Source organism: Hippocampus guttulatus, chromosome 13 (assembly GCF_054856545.1).
Source record: "Hippocampus guttulatus isolate MCC_2025c chromosome 13, RoL_Hgut_1.0, whole genome shotgun sequence".
Taxonomy (NCBI): domain Eukaryota; kingdom Metazoa; phylum Chordata; class Actinopteri; order Syngnathiformes; family Syngnathidae; genus Hippocampus; species Hippocampus guttulatus.
This window is the reverse complement of record NC_141273.1, coordinates 15184501-15199602: the sequence shown is the minus strand read 5'-3', so window position 1 is coordinate 15199602 and position 15102 is coordinate 15184501. Positions and strand designations below refer to the sequence as shown.

The 15102-nt window shown below is 43.6% G+C and overlaps 1 protein-coding gene across 2 annotated transcripts in view; it reads right to left on the bottom strand.

Moving 5' to 3' along the window:
• Nucleotides 1-33: 33 nt before the first annotated feature.
• LOC147196541 (SAM and SH3 domain-containing protein 1-like) overlaps nt 34-15102 on the bottom strand; it is a 30175-nt gene continuing 15106 nt past the window's right edge. The window contains exons 1-16 of one of the 2 annotated variants that reach the window (XM_086127216.1): nt 10428-10486; nt 7847-7978; nt 7616-7666; nt 7168-7217; nt 5406-5518; nt 5164-5276; nt 4964-5062; nt 3869-4001; nt 3456-3748; nt 3078-3140; nt 2855-2983; nt 2495-2627; nt 2233-2402; nt 1306-1524; nt 1068-1218; nt 34-534 (exon numbers count right to left, since the gene is read on the bottom strand). In XM_086127216.1, the coding sequence (XP_085983342.1) occupies nt 377-534; nt 1068-1218; nt 1306-1524; nt 2233-2402; nt 2495-2627; nt 2855-2983; nt 3078-3140; nt 3456-3748; nt 3869-4001; nt 4964-5062; nt 5164-5276; nt 5406-5518; nt 7168-7217; nt 7616-7666; nt 7847-7978; nt 10428-10481 (2061 nt within the window). In that variant the 5' untranslated portion in view covers nt 10482-10486 and the 3' untranslated portion in view covers nt 34-376. Of the gene's footprint in view, nt 535-1067; nt 1219-1305; nt 1525-2232; nt 2403-2494; nt 2628-2854; nt 2984-3077; nt 3141-3455; nt 3749-3868; nt 4002-4963; nt 5063-5163; nt 5277-5405; nt 5519-7167; nt 7218-7615; nt 7667-7846; nt 7979-10427; nt 10487-15102 lie in introns of those variants that run through there. The other variant, XM_086127215.1, reaches the window with a different exon arrangement.

The following is a 15102-nucleotide window of genomic DNA, read 5'->3' as shown; positions in this document are numbered from 1 at the left end:
ATTAGATATATCACATGGCTTGCAGCGAAAATGTGCAGTCAAAGAAACAAAGCTTTTTTTATTCCACTTGCCTGGCACGCGCGCGCGCACACACACACACACACACACACACACTCTAAAAAAAGTCATGTACTGTACGTCACAAGATCAAGTCAATACTTTTCAATTTGAGGCACATGATAAGAAGGCTACCCTATATTAAGAAACATATTTCCACAAAGAACACTGGACTTTTTTTTTTTACATTCACCTCAGCCCTGAAAGTCACTCTCCAGTTCATATGTGTGGGCTGACCCACTCTACAAAAGAAAAAAAAACAGGAAGAACGCTAAGAAGAGTGTACAGTACCATGCAAAGGAGGATGATGAGGAAGAGTTTAGAGTGGGGTCAGGCTGTGGTGGTTACTGTTGTTGTCGGGGGGATCGCTGCTCTCGTAGCAGCCCGAGTCTCTCGGGGAGTCTCCCGTCAGGATATGGATGTCCGTCACAGAAACATTCTCCTCGGCCAAGCTGCTGCACTCCGGATCACTGCTGCCTGTAAAGGGACATTGACGTTACATACAGGAGGTCGTGTGCCTTTAAGATCCCTTAAAAAAAAAAAGGTGTATTGTGTCATCTGAAACTACTCAGAAACATGCAATGTTGTAATGAACCAACTAACCACCATACTCATCAACTATTAAAAAAAACCTGACAGAAATGACAGAAAAAACAAACATGACCACCAGTAAACGAACCCAGCGGTCCCCAAGCTTTTTTGCCCCACGGACCGGTTTAATGTCAGACAATATTTTCAGGGACCGGCCTTTAAGATGTGATGGATAAATACAACAAAATAATATGATCTGACCTGAATCAAAACTGTCGTATTTTCGATGCATAATAATAAACAAGAATCATGACACGAGGAACGTCCTATCTGCCCGCAATACTCTCTGGTTGCTATGGTAACGTTTCAACGAGCCTTCAAAATAAGATACGCCGCAAATACAAAGTGCATGAAAAATACGACTCACCAGCGCAGCATTTGAATGTTCCACGCCGAGTGTTGACGAGTCGTCCCCTTACCGTCGTAGTCATGCAGCAGCTGGACGGCAGTGAGCAGCACAGCTCTGTCCTGGGGGTCCGTGATGTGGAGCTCGTTCAGGTCCTCCTCCTCCAGCAGCCGGAAGGTGTCCAGGTCGTCGTAGCCGTTGAATAGGAAGGTGGGCAGATGCTCCTGTCACACGCGTTACAGTGATCAGGAAAATCTCGATGATGATGATGATGATGATGAAGGGTTGGTTGGGGACTCGTTCTGACTTACTTTGAGGTTGATACGCTCCAGAAGCTCGTCCACAGACTGCGGTTTGGGCTGCCGGGCCTTCCTGCGCCTGCGCTCGGTCTTCTTGGGCTTGGCCCGCTTGGTCTGCTCTGGATTGAGCACGTCGACGTAGATGAATTTGAAGGTGCCCACTTTGCCCCTCAGCATGCCCATCCACGTGCCCATCGGGGGCTTGCTGATCATGTCGATCACGTCGCCGCTCTGCATCAACACATCCCGGCGAGAATTTCTTGATTTTTCCTTCACCTTTGTGTCACGTGACTAACAAACTGACTGACAAACTTACGTTGGGTCATAAAATTAGCTTGCCTACTCATCAAAAGCTGTGCGTGATCCAGTTAGCTAAGCAACCAATTAACCCAACAATGAATTATTTAACCAACCAGTCCACAACTGACTTAACCACCCCACTTAACCAGTCCAACTAATTAATCGACTCACTCACAACTAACCCACCAACTTTGTCGCATAATTATCAAACTTTCTGCGTCACATAAATGGCTAGCTGTCTTGCTCATTAATAAACGGTGTCGTGTGGGCAATCCAGCTAACTAATCAACGCACTAAACAATCAATTAACTAACACACCGACTAACAAAATGACCGACAAACTAACTTGCTAAAAGCCAGCTCCCCACTCGCTCACTAGCAACTCAACGAACCGACCAACTTTGCCACATAACTAACGTTTGTGCGATCTAGCCAACCAACCAAAAACCAGGTTACTACCTACTGAAACACCTTTATTTTTGTGTTGCATAACCTGTTTGTGTGATCCAGCGAACGAACCAACTGATCACCTCGCGACCATCTGTGAGCCCCTTTATTTCAGCAACCCGTTCTACCAGCAGTTCACCATTCGAAGAGGTTTCGGGTGAATTTGTTTTTTTGTTGTTTTGGTGTAATCACCTTGAGTTTGAGGGAGTCGGTGTCGTAGGGACTGGGTGTGAAATCTGTGTGGACGAGGGCGCGTCCGCAGAAGGGTCCCGAGTAAGGGAGCTCGTCCTCTTCGCCGTCCTCTGACTTGACGCTCTCTCTGTTGCTGTTGGACGAGTCGGTGGTGCCCACCGTCTGACCGCCTGCTCACAGCCACACACAGTGAGAGGAGAGGGGGTGGGGCGGGGGCGCTCACCTTACATTTTACACACACAGCCCACAGACACACACGTACTCATGGAACTCTGTCCGCTGAGTGAACTCCTCAGGCTTTCCACAGAACCTCCAGGCTTCAGCTTGACTTTGTCCAGAGAAGAGTTCAATTGAGGGGACTGAGGGCAGCTGGAGATGCTGCAATCTGGACTCGACTTTGTATGGATGACAAACAAAATAAAGCATGTTAACGTTGACCTTCGACCGGAGTTCCTCTAACAGTCGACCCAACGTGAACCGGCAGTTTCTCAATTATTTGCAGGGTGCATCGTTTGCCCGAACGAAGAAACGTCTCTTTCAAATGGATGACTATCGGATTAGTGTAACAATTCCAATGAGACTTTGACACGCGGTCACTCCTCAAGGCTGTGTATCCGTGTACCTGATTCGACAGAGAGGCTTGGTGTCTCTTAGTGATGTGCTTCCTCATGGTCTCCCTGACAGACTTGACTTTCTTGCCCAGGGAGATGCGGGATATCTGAGGGGACCTCGCGCCGTCTTCGTCTTCGCCCTGAGATGATCAAAGTCAAGCCAAGTTTATTGAACAAAGATTTGCTTTGAGTTTGCTCTATTGTTGTACACTTGCATCGTATTCGAGGACGTACGGTGTGTTGGGCTGCATGCACTGAGCGATTGGTGACGTCAAATCCTCCGAAACTGCAAGCTCTCTGTGATACAAGCATAAATAAATACATAATAATAATAAAAATCAACATTAACACAGTCAGTCGAAATGAAACAAATGCTTATGTCATCATGTTAAGTAACTCAAGCACTAAGAGCAAACGTTAAGGCATCCTGCAAGCTATCCATCCATTTTGGATGATAGTGGATTTCACAATCCACTTTTTCAGTTAGTCTGCTTTGTTTTTTTGCTAATCAGATGACCAACCAAGGTTTTATTCCTATATCAAGCTATAATGTCGCTAACGGAAAACAAATCATGGTGAGTCATTCTGCTAACTGAGAAATAACTTACTAACCCCGTGGTGGCTGAGGAGGCGATGTCGGAGACCCCCGTCTGTCACTGATCGAGCCATCTTGGCCTCGTTGCCCCGGTGGTGGTTTTCGTCCAATACGGCGTTGCTCGACTGTTCTTCCTCGGGCGCGTCCCGACGTGAGGAGCTGCCACATGGAGGGCTGCGCTCGGGGGCCTCTGACATGGCCAAGCTGCCAGAAGAGCACGACGTGGTAACGTTGTCCTCACCGTAGTCCAGCTGATCCTGCAGGTCAGACGCCAGCGAGTCCACGGGACAAATGCTTGGCTGACAACACTCTGTGGATCATCATATAACAATATTAAGCAAAAGCTCATGTTCTTTCTACAGTATACACACTGACTATAACATGCCAATATTAAATATGATTTGCTTTATGCTTGATGTGTTTGGAGTACCTTCTACGCCGGTCTTCCTGGTCTGGTCGATCCTGATGAGTTTATTCTTCACCTTGCGTGTGGAGTTCACCAGCTTGTGAAGCCTTCTGAATGTCAGCCATTCATCTTGTTCTGCGTCGGACAGCTCACGCAGCTGGTACAGACAAACAAACAAAAATAATAATTTCTCAACAACGCACTGTTTGTGCCATCCGAATTAACCCTGGCTGACAACCCAAAACTTTTTTTTTTGTGTGGAATCCTGCTGCTAGCTAACTAACTAACTAACTAACTGTCAACTAACAAACGAATAAACAAACAAATGAGAGCTAACAGCAATAATGTTTGTCATCGGGCTAACCAAATAACTAACCAAGTGGCTAATAAGCTAACTTTGCAATCGTACTAACAAAAGAACCTGGATGAAAAAAAAAGTGTAATGCTTCTAATGAACAAACACACTAAGTAAGTAAGTAACTAATTAGCGAACTAACTCACTGTCAAACAATACATGAATAAACAAATGCTAGCTAACAAACATACTGTTTGTCATCAGGCTAACCAAATAACTAACCTAGTGGCTAACAAGCTAACTGTGCTATTGTACGAACAAAAGAAATTAGATGACAAAAAGTGTGTCAACCTTCTAATGAACAAACAAAGTAACAAGTAACTAACTGCATAAAATATGTGTGTGGTGGGCATGACTGGCTGCTGTTGGAATGTGGAGCACAAAAACAGGGTGACACCACTGTGGCATTGAGCTTAGAGGGGGCTCAAAAGGGGGACCGGGTCCACAAAGGGACAGCAACGGGGGTCAGTGATGATGAGACATCTTCTTACTGTCAAGTATTTCAAAGTACACGGCATTTTATAATGTTGGTAAACATCCGAGCAACAGAAGAGACAAATTGGGGGGGATACGATAAGTAAAAGACGAAATGTCAAAAGAGCACATATTTTCCAAGGAGTAGTATTTTTCTCCATATTTAAAATAGCAATTTTGTCATCTGGTGAGAAGGTGCGTGGTCCTCTGTGGCCCCCATTTAAATTGCCCATCCCCGGCCCAGATCTCCATCCTAGTGAAATAGATAGTTGGATGCTTGAAATACTTACGCTATCGCTGAAAGATTCGTCGGCAGAATGACAAACATCTGTGCACTCGGACGGCTCCAGCCTGCACTTCTGTTGCTTCTGCATCTCAAACTCCTTCAACTGCATCCACAAAATCAGAAATATTTTGTTCCGGACGCATGTTGGGCTTGGACTATTTACGCTGTGCGGGTGTGTTTATTTTGTGTTCTGTAATATGTTACCCGGGCCAGCGCTTCCTCGATGGAGATCATGTTCTCCTTGACCATCATCATCAGCTGGATGCGCTCTTCATCGCTCATGGTGATTTCACTGGCCACGAAGCCCACTAAATCACCTGGCAGGTACACACACACACAGGTTTTTTTAACCAGTCAATATTGCGAATGTAATATCACTGCAACGTTTCATCTTCCATGAAAAATCATGTGGACTGCACTTCTTCAGCACGGAACCTATTTGTTACCTTTTGCAACGTGGCGGGCGGAAGCTCCTTTGGATGTCTTTTTGAAAGTGCTCCAAAAGGATTTGCCCCTTCTCTTGCCGTCGTCCGAAGGACTGGACTTGTGCATGGGAAACCTGCGCACACACACACACACACAAATCCAGTTCAAATTTCTTTCTTGAACAGGTCAAATACAAGTAAAAGATACCTCTTCTCCACATTTATTCTCTTCATCCCTTCAGTGGTCTCTTTGTCGGCCACCGGGCAACAAAATGGTGCCGTCGTGACGATGATCAAAGATGCCCAAAAAAAAAAAATTAAAAAAAAAAATCAGAGGCTCCAGTCACGCTCCATGGATGAACACATGAGCTCGGTTGGGAAACAAAAGAGGCTTTGGCCCCCTTTTGGAGTGGACGTTTTGCAGCAGTGACAGTTTTCATGTGGAGCCTGCATTCTTCTCACAACTCCCGCCCTCCCGCACGCACTCACTTTACTGGAAATAGCTATGTCGGAATGGAAGGGAAATCGGCACCAACGGGCAAAACTAATCAGTGACTTCAAGAGCGAAATGCTCTCGGGGAAGTGTGCGACAAATATAATCAGCTTTGTTGAACTTGTTGGGGTCTTATCACAACACTTTTTTTTTTTTAGGTTGTTATTTACCTGACGTGTTTCGATTGTGTGTGACTTGTCTTTATCGGCTGATATGCAATGAAGGCGTGACAAGCGAGTCCCGCCCTCTGCTGTCCGTTCGGTCCCTACGGGATGCTGCTCCAGGTGCTCAAGAGCATGTCTGCTCCCTCGTCCCTCTCGATGGTCCTCTGGCCCCGCCTCCTGACCTCAATAACCTCCCGAATCCAACGCTGGGGTTTTATTCTCTTTGATGCGGATGACTCGGGCCTTTTCCCGATCCGTAATGTGGTTTTCCCTTTTGTAGTGATTGGTGACGACTGTCTTATCTCATTGAATATCAGTTGATAAAAGATGAGTCACACATCAAAGACTTCCGCCAAAACATGTCGGGTAAATGAAAAGTGACAAAAAGAAGTAAGAATTATGAATAGGAGACAGAATGACATTTATTCAGTTAATCTGTTTTGTTCATGTAAAAAAATAATTTAAATAAAATAAAAAATAAAAGACTTGAAAAAAATGTATACTATTTATGTGTTTAAAAATCAAGATTACCGCATTATTATGCTCTCTTTTTTTTTTAATCAGGGCAGCTGAATAATTTCGGTTTATTAAAAATAAATAAATAAAAATAAAGGAGACTTCTTGAGTCACTGGATGTTTAGAAAGCGACATCCTTTTTGCGTGCTTCAATCCTAATTCAAATCCTAATCCTCCTGTGACTCATCAACAGAGGAAACAAAAGCAGGAAAGACAAAGCCAAGTTTGGAATGACCAGCACGCACGCACACGCACACACGAGTGTCTCAAGGGCAGCGGGAAGTGGCGCATCTGCACGCGGATGATGGTGCACATGACGAATGGACATCTTCACGACCGGTTTAACACGCAGATGGAGCAATTGTTTTGAGCTTTTAACACAGAACAAATTAAAACTGTCCCTAGTAGTGGATCGCGTTCATTTTGTTAATTTGTTCATAATTGCTTAAGGGGAGTTTATTTTTCTATTGGGTTGATTGCGTGAGGGTAGAGTTGAGTTGGCGTGTCCACAGAGGAGCTCATTCAATCAATGAAGATTATTATTATTATTTTTCTTTTTTAAGGGAAGCCCCTAATTAATCATGTCAAAGAAATGAGTTCAGATCCTTACTTCCTGTCCGTCTCCGGAGTAGACGTGGTGCTGCAGAGTCCAAGAGATTCCTTGAGAACAGGAATAAAATGTCACGTCTCATTGCTAGCAAACACAAAATAATGCGTCAGCCAAGTACTGACCGTGCTTCACCTTTTCCACATTTATTTTTATAATTTCAGAAAAACTTCAAATGAAATCCCCCCCCCCCTTCCCCCCATTTTTTCATTAGGAGCTGTTGTGTGTCGGGATTTGATGAAAACAGAATCCATTTTGGAATAGGGCGGTAACCATGAGTCAAATGTAAAAAAAAAAAAAAAGTGAAGCATCGTGAGTATTTCCAGATTCAACGCACACTGTAAGCAAATGGAATGTATTTGCTGATAGTCTGGGGAGCATCATGTGGTGGAAATTGCATCACGCCACCGCATAATCTTGCCAACATGGGCGCTGACACATGTGACCTCACCTGAATCTGAGAGCGCAGCTCTAGCGATGCGGCCGCTGAGTCAAGCTTTCCCTGAAAGGCGCAGGAAGTGGACACATCTCTTTATGCTGTCACCAACTTCATAACAACTTTAATTAAAGACACACCGGAAGTGACTTATTGCGGAGGCGCAATAAACCTTTGGCCAAGACAGATGCTATGATCACGATGTTTTTACACGCTGTCCAGTGCAAGTCAGCAATTTTTGTTTACCGTCACATCCGCATTCTGCACCAATCGGTGTCGGCGCAGCTCCTCCATCCTTTCGCACACGTCGTTGAGGGAGGTGCCGTAATAGCGAGAATACTCCTGGGCCAGATCATCAAGACTCCCCACCGAGCCATCCTGAAAGAACAAGCAAAACGGTGCCAACAATGAGCGCTGCGCTGACAAGTCATTGTTTTGAAAAGAAGCATCATCAACCGGCGAGAAGTGCAGAGGTAAAAGCTCATTGTCTGACCACCTGACGCTTGTGTGACGCAGCGATGACGCGCACTACGCTCTCTTGAGCACTCAGCATTCAAAAGAGCACCATCACATGGACTCCTCCATGGTCAAACTTTGTGAAGTTTCATGTCAAACTAAACATAAAGCGAATGGCACATTGTGTAGGTTAAAAACAACCCAATAGCTTAGCCTTTCAGTCCACTAGCGTCATGCTGACACTCAACAGCATTTGTGTTGCGGCGCTATTGACGCGGCTCACTGTCATGTATTCTTTATCCTCTGCATAGAATGACTAATATTAGTGCAGTACTGATGAGAAACGTTGACACATCTCAAAGAAATGTTTGAAATGTTCCTACAGTCAGTGTGAGTTGTTTGTGTGTGTGTTCTCGTGTAGAAAGTACGAGCGGTATCGGTTACTTGGTATCGTATCGGAGTGTTCTCAAGAGAGGAAAGTCGTACCGGTATCGGTTTGGAAAAAAAAAAGTGGTATCCAACATCCCAAGTCAATGCAGTCATTAACTCGAGCTACTTTTGTGACTGTTTGCATGAATGAGTGAGAAAAGTCATTGGCCCTCAGGGGCCACGTGAATCTTTTGTGTGTTCGCGAGGTGCTGAGAAATGTGACACCGTGCGCTCCTTTTCAAGCCTTCTGTGGTCCATGCGTCACACTGTACTTATTTTTTTGGCTTGCGCACCATTCATTTGCCAAAGAAAATACAGTCATTTTCGTGGTTTATTCGGAGCCATATCTAGGTCACTGGAGCCGTGTTTACATTTATTAGCGCTTGTCATGTGGGCTGTGTGACAAAGGACTGTTTATGTGTCCATGTTTTTGATTTTCAAGGTCGTCTTCTGGCCTGGGGGGGAGGGGGGCAGCCGATGAATGCGTCCCGTTTTTCAGGATTGTCACGAGACTCGCGCCGAGAACTTTTGCTCAGTTGCCTTATTTGCATGTCATAATAACCGTCCACAATAACGCCTGGGAGGTATTGGGTCTGATGGGGGGGCCTCTCCGAGTGGGGAGTTATTCCAAAAACTTTGAGGTAAAGGGAGGCTGAGGAGAAGCATTTACATTTTTGATGGGGATAGCCGGAAGCTGTGAGCAGTGTGACTTAACGGCAAACCAGAGCAGTGTTGTTTTTGGCAGCTATCTTAATTTTAGTCTTTTGGACAATATCAAACCTTACTAGTTTTAGCCACATTTTAGCCATTTCTATAATGTGAGAATTTTAGTCAATGAAAATGGATGGAGAGAATCACAAATACACATCATCACGTGTTTCACAAACATTTTTTGACAAAACAGTACGACCATGTGAAGAAAATTGTCTAGCCTTAATCATGAAACAAGCTAAACAAAAATATTTTCAATAGCTTATGAACCAATGTCTGACACTTCCCTGCATGTTTGACACAAACGTAATACACATTAAGTACTCATTTGACGTAAGCACATCGAAGCTAACTTTAGCCTGGAGCTAGCTAGCATTTGCTCCCGGAGAGATGTGGAAAACCTCAAGTTTACAATTAAATTCATCACTAGCCGATTGTGATGTAACATTATGGGCTCTAATTTCATCGACATGCGCAAGTGAGTTCGGTGTAAAAACCGGCGCATCTTCATTTTCGCGCCGGGGCTCGTCTAGTGGTAAACATGGTAAATGTTTGGGAATTTTGTAGACCACTTTGTGCCTTTTTGGACATTCAGGCAGAGCGAGGGCATTTTCTATTACACCCCTCTGGTGCACCTAACATTTTTGGTGAACAGAAAGTAGACTAGAGATTAGACCAGACAAAAGCAGGTCTAAGTTGCGGCGCAGGTGGTGTAACAGACTCTGCGCTCCACCGATGTTTGGTTGATGACATCGTATTTCATTCATAAATATGACAACAGCGTGCATCAATCCCTCTGAATCATTATAGAAAAAAATTAATGAATAATTATTATTGACATCATCTTTAAAATATTTTGAAAAGGACCTCCCTGACCGCGGCATAACTATCACACATGAGGGCACGAGGAAGGCCGCCTCCAAGTGCCCACTTCACAACGGACTTTACATCATCCACAAGTGGAAATCTTCTTGCAGTTCCTTTTAAATGTACTTTGCATGCACCAATTTCATGTACGGACTTTGTTTTCCGCCATGCAGATCGCATGCCTCTGCCCTTCGTAAACTTAACACTTTCTAACGCTAACCCTAACACCCTGGGTTCATTCATTCACTGACTACAACAAAATTAGGGCTTTATCGGAACAATTTTCCATTTTCAACCTCTGGACCACATTCCAACGTATTCAGAAGAAAACAACGACAACAAAATAAGCCGAAAATAAACTTACCACAAACTGGCATCCACTCATTAACCGCTCTGCATCTTCCCTGCTGCTCTGCATTGAAACTTCAGCTAGAGTGCAGCGAGTGAAGGACAATGAGCTGAAAGGGGAGGAGTGTGCGCGCGTGTGTGTGTGTGTGTGTGTATGATAGACATAGCTGTGGGAAGGCAACGTTGGGTGGGGCTGCTCCCTTTCCAGCTGCAGCCCCGCAGAGACGGACGGGCCTGACTCACATGTGCAAATAAACCACTGCTTCACCACAGTATACTATATTCTTTCTGTCCGTGTGCACGCCGTGTCGCGGGCCGACGTGGGTTCATGTGTGCAGTGAGAGCACAGCCATGTGTCGCGGCTGACTGTTGACCACTTACGACTCCCTCGGTCGGCGTAAAACGTTCTCATTTTTGACCCCGCGCGTGAAACAGTCACTGAGGCAGGAAGTGCTCAGACCGGCCATTAAAGTGAGACGACTATTTACGTAGACTGCGTGAAAGACAGTGGGTGTGTGTGTCGAAACATGGCAAAAAAATACTGGTAGTTCATTTCAATTCAGCTAATGTCAGATCTTTTCTGACTGTGTTGTAGGACTGGGAGTACGCATTCTGTAAATCAATATAAAAATGGTCAAAAAAGGCAAAAACAATAGCCATAAATATAAAAAGCAAGGTCTGGCCGATGCAGATTTTTTTTGCCAACCTGTAACTAAGGCCGTTAATTTAAAAAAAAAAACCACCTAACCATAAAATAATGTTTTTTCCCCTCCAATGCATTTCAATGGACGTCAGTTACTTGAGAGAGAGCTAAAAACGTTGCCGCTTTTACGCGACTTGTACACTTTTTGGGGGATGGACCCTCAATGATGCAGGATGCCAAAAAGACACGGCCCCCCACCTAAAAAAACATGACCGTGCTGCACTGGTGATCTAACCTCCTCAGGGTACTTTTACATTCCATTACCAGTCACCTGGGCCATTTTTCTAAGTAATTTCACCACTGAGCTGTTTCGGAGTGGTCGTAATACATTCCTGGAAAAGTGTACGCAATTACTTTTCGAAAATAAATACATACAATCTATGTCTTGCGATACACCATGTGATTTTCAAAAGGCCCTTAGGAATGTATTATTCCAATCTACGTCATGTAACTGATTCAATTGTTCATGATTGTTTCAGGCTTCTACAGAGCTTGATGATGAGCTGATGGTTTGAATCAGGAGTGATGAAGAAGAGAGAGATCGAAAACAGGGCACGATATGGCTCTTGAGGAAACGGAGTTCCCCACCCCTGCCATACTAGAATTCATGTCTTACTGTAAGCATGTCATTTATGTGTGAAATAAAAATATCTTATCATCAACAAATCAGGATCATAAGTGTATCAATGATATCTGACTAATGTATATACACTATAACATTGAATAAATATATATGAAATGCGGACACCCCATTAACATATTTTAATGACAAGAAAATTAATATGGTGACTATATACAGTATATCTTACTTAGACTTCCTGATAATCATGTGCACGTTTGAATTTTAAATCCATGAAGCTGAACACGACATGCAGGCTGTGCACCAGCAGGTGGCAGCAAATAGCATCTTACAGTCAACTGAACGACCACCGCTCCATTTCCGAGGCATCAAGAAGAAGGGAAAATGTCAGTGTACACAGAGTGGTATCACACTGACGGACCTTTAACCAAGCATGCAGTGTGAGTAAGTACAGTATTAGGTGTTGACCTGGATGGCCCAAGATTGCGATTTACTTTTCCATTAAAGCCCTTTGACCTTGGCCCTCTAATCTTAACCCCGGACCATAAACGGGGCAACAACGGGGAGCAACAACAGCGGTCCTCGGATAGGCGGCAGATTATGTTGATCTGCAGATGCCTTCGTGGAGGTCAATGGTGGTAAAGACTTTACGGTGCACCCGTCGCCATGGGCGGGCCACACGGGGGGTCATGACCACCCACTAAGATGCTTGTGTACCCCCACTTGAGGCATAGATCTCTAAAAAGTTTTTTTTTTTCAATTTATGTTATCAGAGTAGCTATTTTGTGTTAAGAAATGCTAGTGTCGTTTTTTTTATCACAAAGACATTCCAAATATAAAGAATTATGTAATTCTTTTTGATGGTTGGCCAGTCTAATCTGCAACGAGCTGACTGAAAATAATCCTTTTGACATTCAAAATGAAAACGGTTTCTCTCTTGTTTTTGTATTTCTGCTGCGCACATCACCACGAGCTGAGTGGCCCCTTTCAGCGGCATATTCGTAAAATGGTGTCACAAATAGAGCTGAACGATTCCGAAAAAAATTATATGATAGTGATTTGTTTTCCCCTCAAGATTGCGATTTAATATGCCATTACTTTTTTTTCTTGGTCCTCTTCCCATGTACTTTTTAAGAATCCCAAGCAATAACTTAAACTGTATTACAATCAACAATATCAAATTAACATTGCAATGTTAATTTGAATTTGAATGACATAGTATTTACTAAAAAGGAATGGTCCAGGATTAATCCCAGGAGAACTGTTTTGATGATCATCTCAAAGGAGCAAATGAACGAGACATCTTCACTGACTGCTTCGCTTTGCCACATCCAGTACGGCTTTGATCTCAACATGTGACCAGCAGCATCCAAGGCTGGTCTATGTATACGTACGGTCAATGTTCTCTCCAGTAAAGTGTATTACCATAAAAATGTGGCGCAAAACAAATCTTGTAGGGTAATAATAATAAAAAAATGCCCGCCATGCCATTTTATGTGCCCCTTCTTAAAACTGAGGTCTGGCGGCAAGTCTGGGTGCGCTTCCTGCCAGAAAGAGCACTTTTTTCCATCTGGTGACACAGCGGCCAATAGCTCGCCGCCCTGGGCAGACCCCGCGGGCCGGATCATTCCCGATCACCGTCAAACTGTCCTGGCTCATGCCGGGAATGTCATCTGAGCTTCGATCCCCGCAGAGTTGGCCGGAATCATGTGACGGCGGAAAATGTCAAGGAGAGCAAATGATATAAAACCTGATAGAATCTTGGACTTGAGACATGCTGTGGCGCCTTGAAATACAAGTGAAGCGACTCGTTGTTTTTCAAGATACGAGCTACCTAGATCAGGATTGCGCTGGAATTTGAAAAAGATATTCACTGTCTAGCAAAAAAAAGCGAATGGAAAGCAGCCAGGGAAGCAGATTAAAGGGAACGTGAGGGACACTCTTAAAAAGCTTAATAGAGCAGACAGGAGGCACAGACCGAACCTTTTGTCTCCATCTCTAAATCTTGCAAACCTGATCGGGGGATTTTAAACGACTCTCATTTCGAGGCCGGTCTTCGGACAATAAAACGTGGCATGATTCAGTAGTGTAATTTATTGCGGCGGCAGCACCGTGGCATCTGGATTGTTCCGACTCTTTGGAGCATGCTTAATGCAGCAGCGCTCAAGCCAAAGAGAGACGCGGCGCTTTTTAAATGTCACTTAAATTACTCGCATAGAAATCCAGCCTGCGTTAAAGAGGTTCTGAATGGAGGGTTGTTGCAACGGGGGAGACCAGATTGTTCCCATTGCTCGCTACGCTTCAACCACATTATATGGCGTAGGCGAAAAAAAAAAAAACGTACACGTTAGCCTTGTCCATCTGTCGAGGATAACTGATTCATTTGAGAAGATTCCCTCGTAGGACTAAAGGTTATTATAGCTCACTAATGAAAATACTGAAGCTAAAATTAAAAAAAAAAATGTTTGTAAACAAAATAAAATAAGAGAAAAACTAAAATGTAATTAAATTACGATTTACCTTGATACTAACTATGATTATAAATGTCATCTCGTCAATAAATTTCATACGTGAGCTTTTGCAGTCGATGCTAAATGTATTTATTTCAGTATTACTCTATGGCCATCATTTCATGCACTCCACAATGACCCCCATATACTGTATTTAAAATTTTTTTAAACTAATCCTAAAAGTAATAAAAACAAATCAAAAACAAAGCATTTAAATAATACAACAAATAAAAAGTAAAAAATTCACTCTAAGAAAACAAACTGATTTAAAAAAAAAGTTAAAATGAAATAAAAACTAATCTCAATGAAAAATCCAACATTATAATAACTCTAGTAGTAGTTTGACAAAATACAAGCCCTGGAATTTGCCCAGAATGGCTTCATCAAAACAAAATGTTCAACTTCATGTATGGGTCCTTGAGATTTTTTTCATGCTTTTTGTTGAACATGTCCACTCAATTTCGTGGTGATCGATGAAACTGGTGTGCGGGGTATTATTTTTTTTCCCAAACTTTGTGAGAATCCTCAAAACGATCATCAAAACTAACATGACATAGGCATAGAAGGTTGGGGATTAGTGTCGTCTATGTATCTAAGACAACTTCTTCCAACCTGGTCTTGATCCAGATGTGCTGTCAAGTTTCAGGCCCATTTCCAAACTGCCTTTCATTTCCAAAATTCTGGAGTTGAAATTTTTCTTGGATTAATATAACATCTTGGAGGTCTTCCAGTCAGGTTTCAAGACGATGCATAGCACGGAGTCAGCCCTGTTACGCGTTTCTAATGACCAGGTTTCAAGACGATGCATAGCACGGAGTCAGCCCTGTTACGCGTTTCTAATGACATCCTCCTGGCAAATGACTCTGGAGACCACGTGTGTCTAGTTTTATTGGACTTA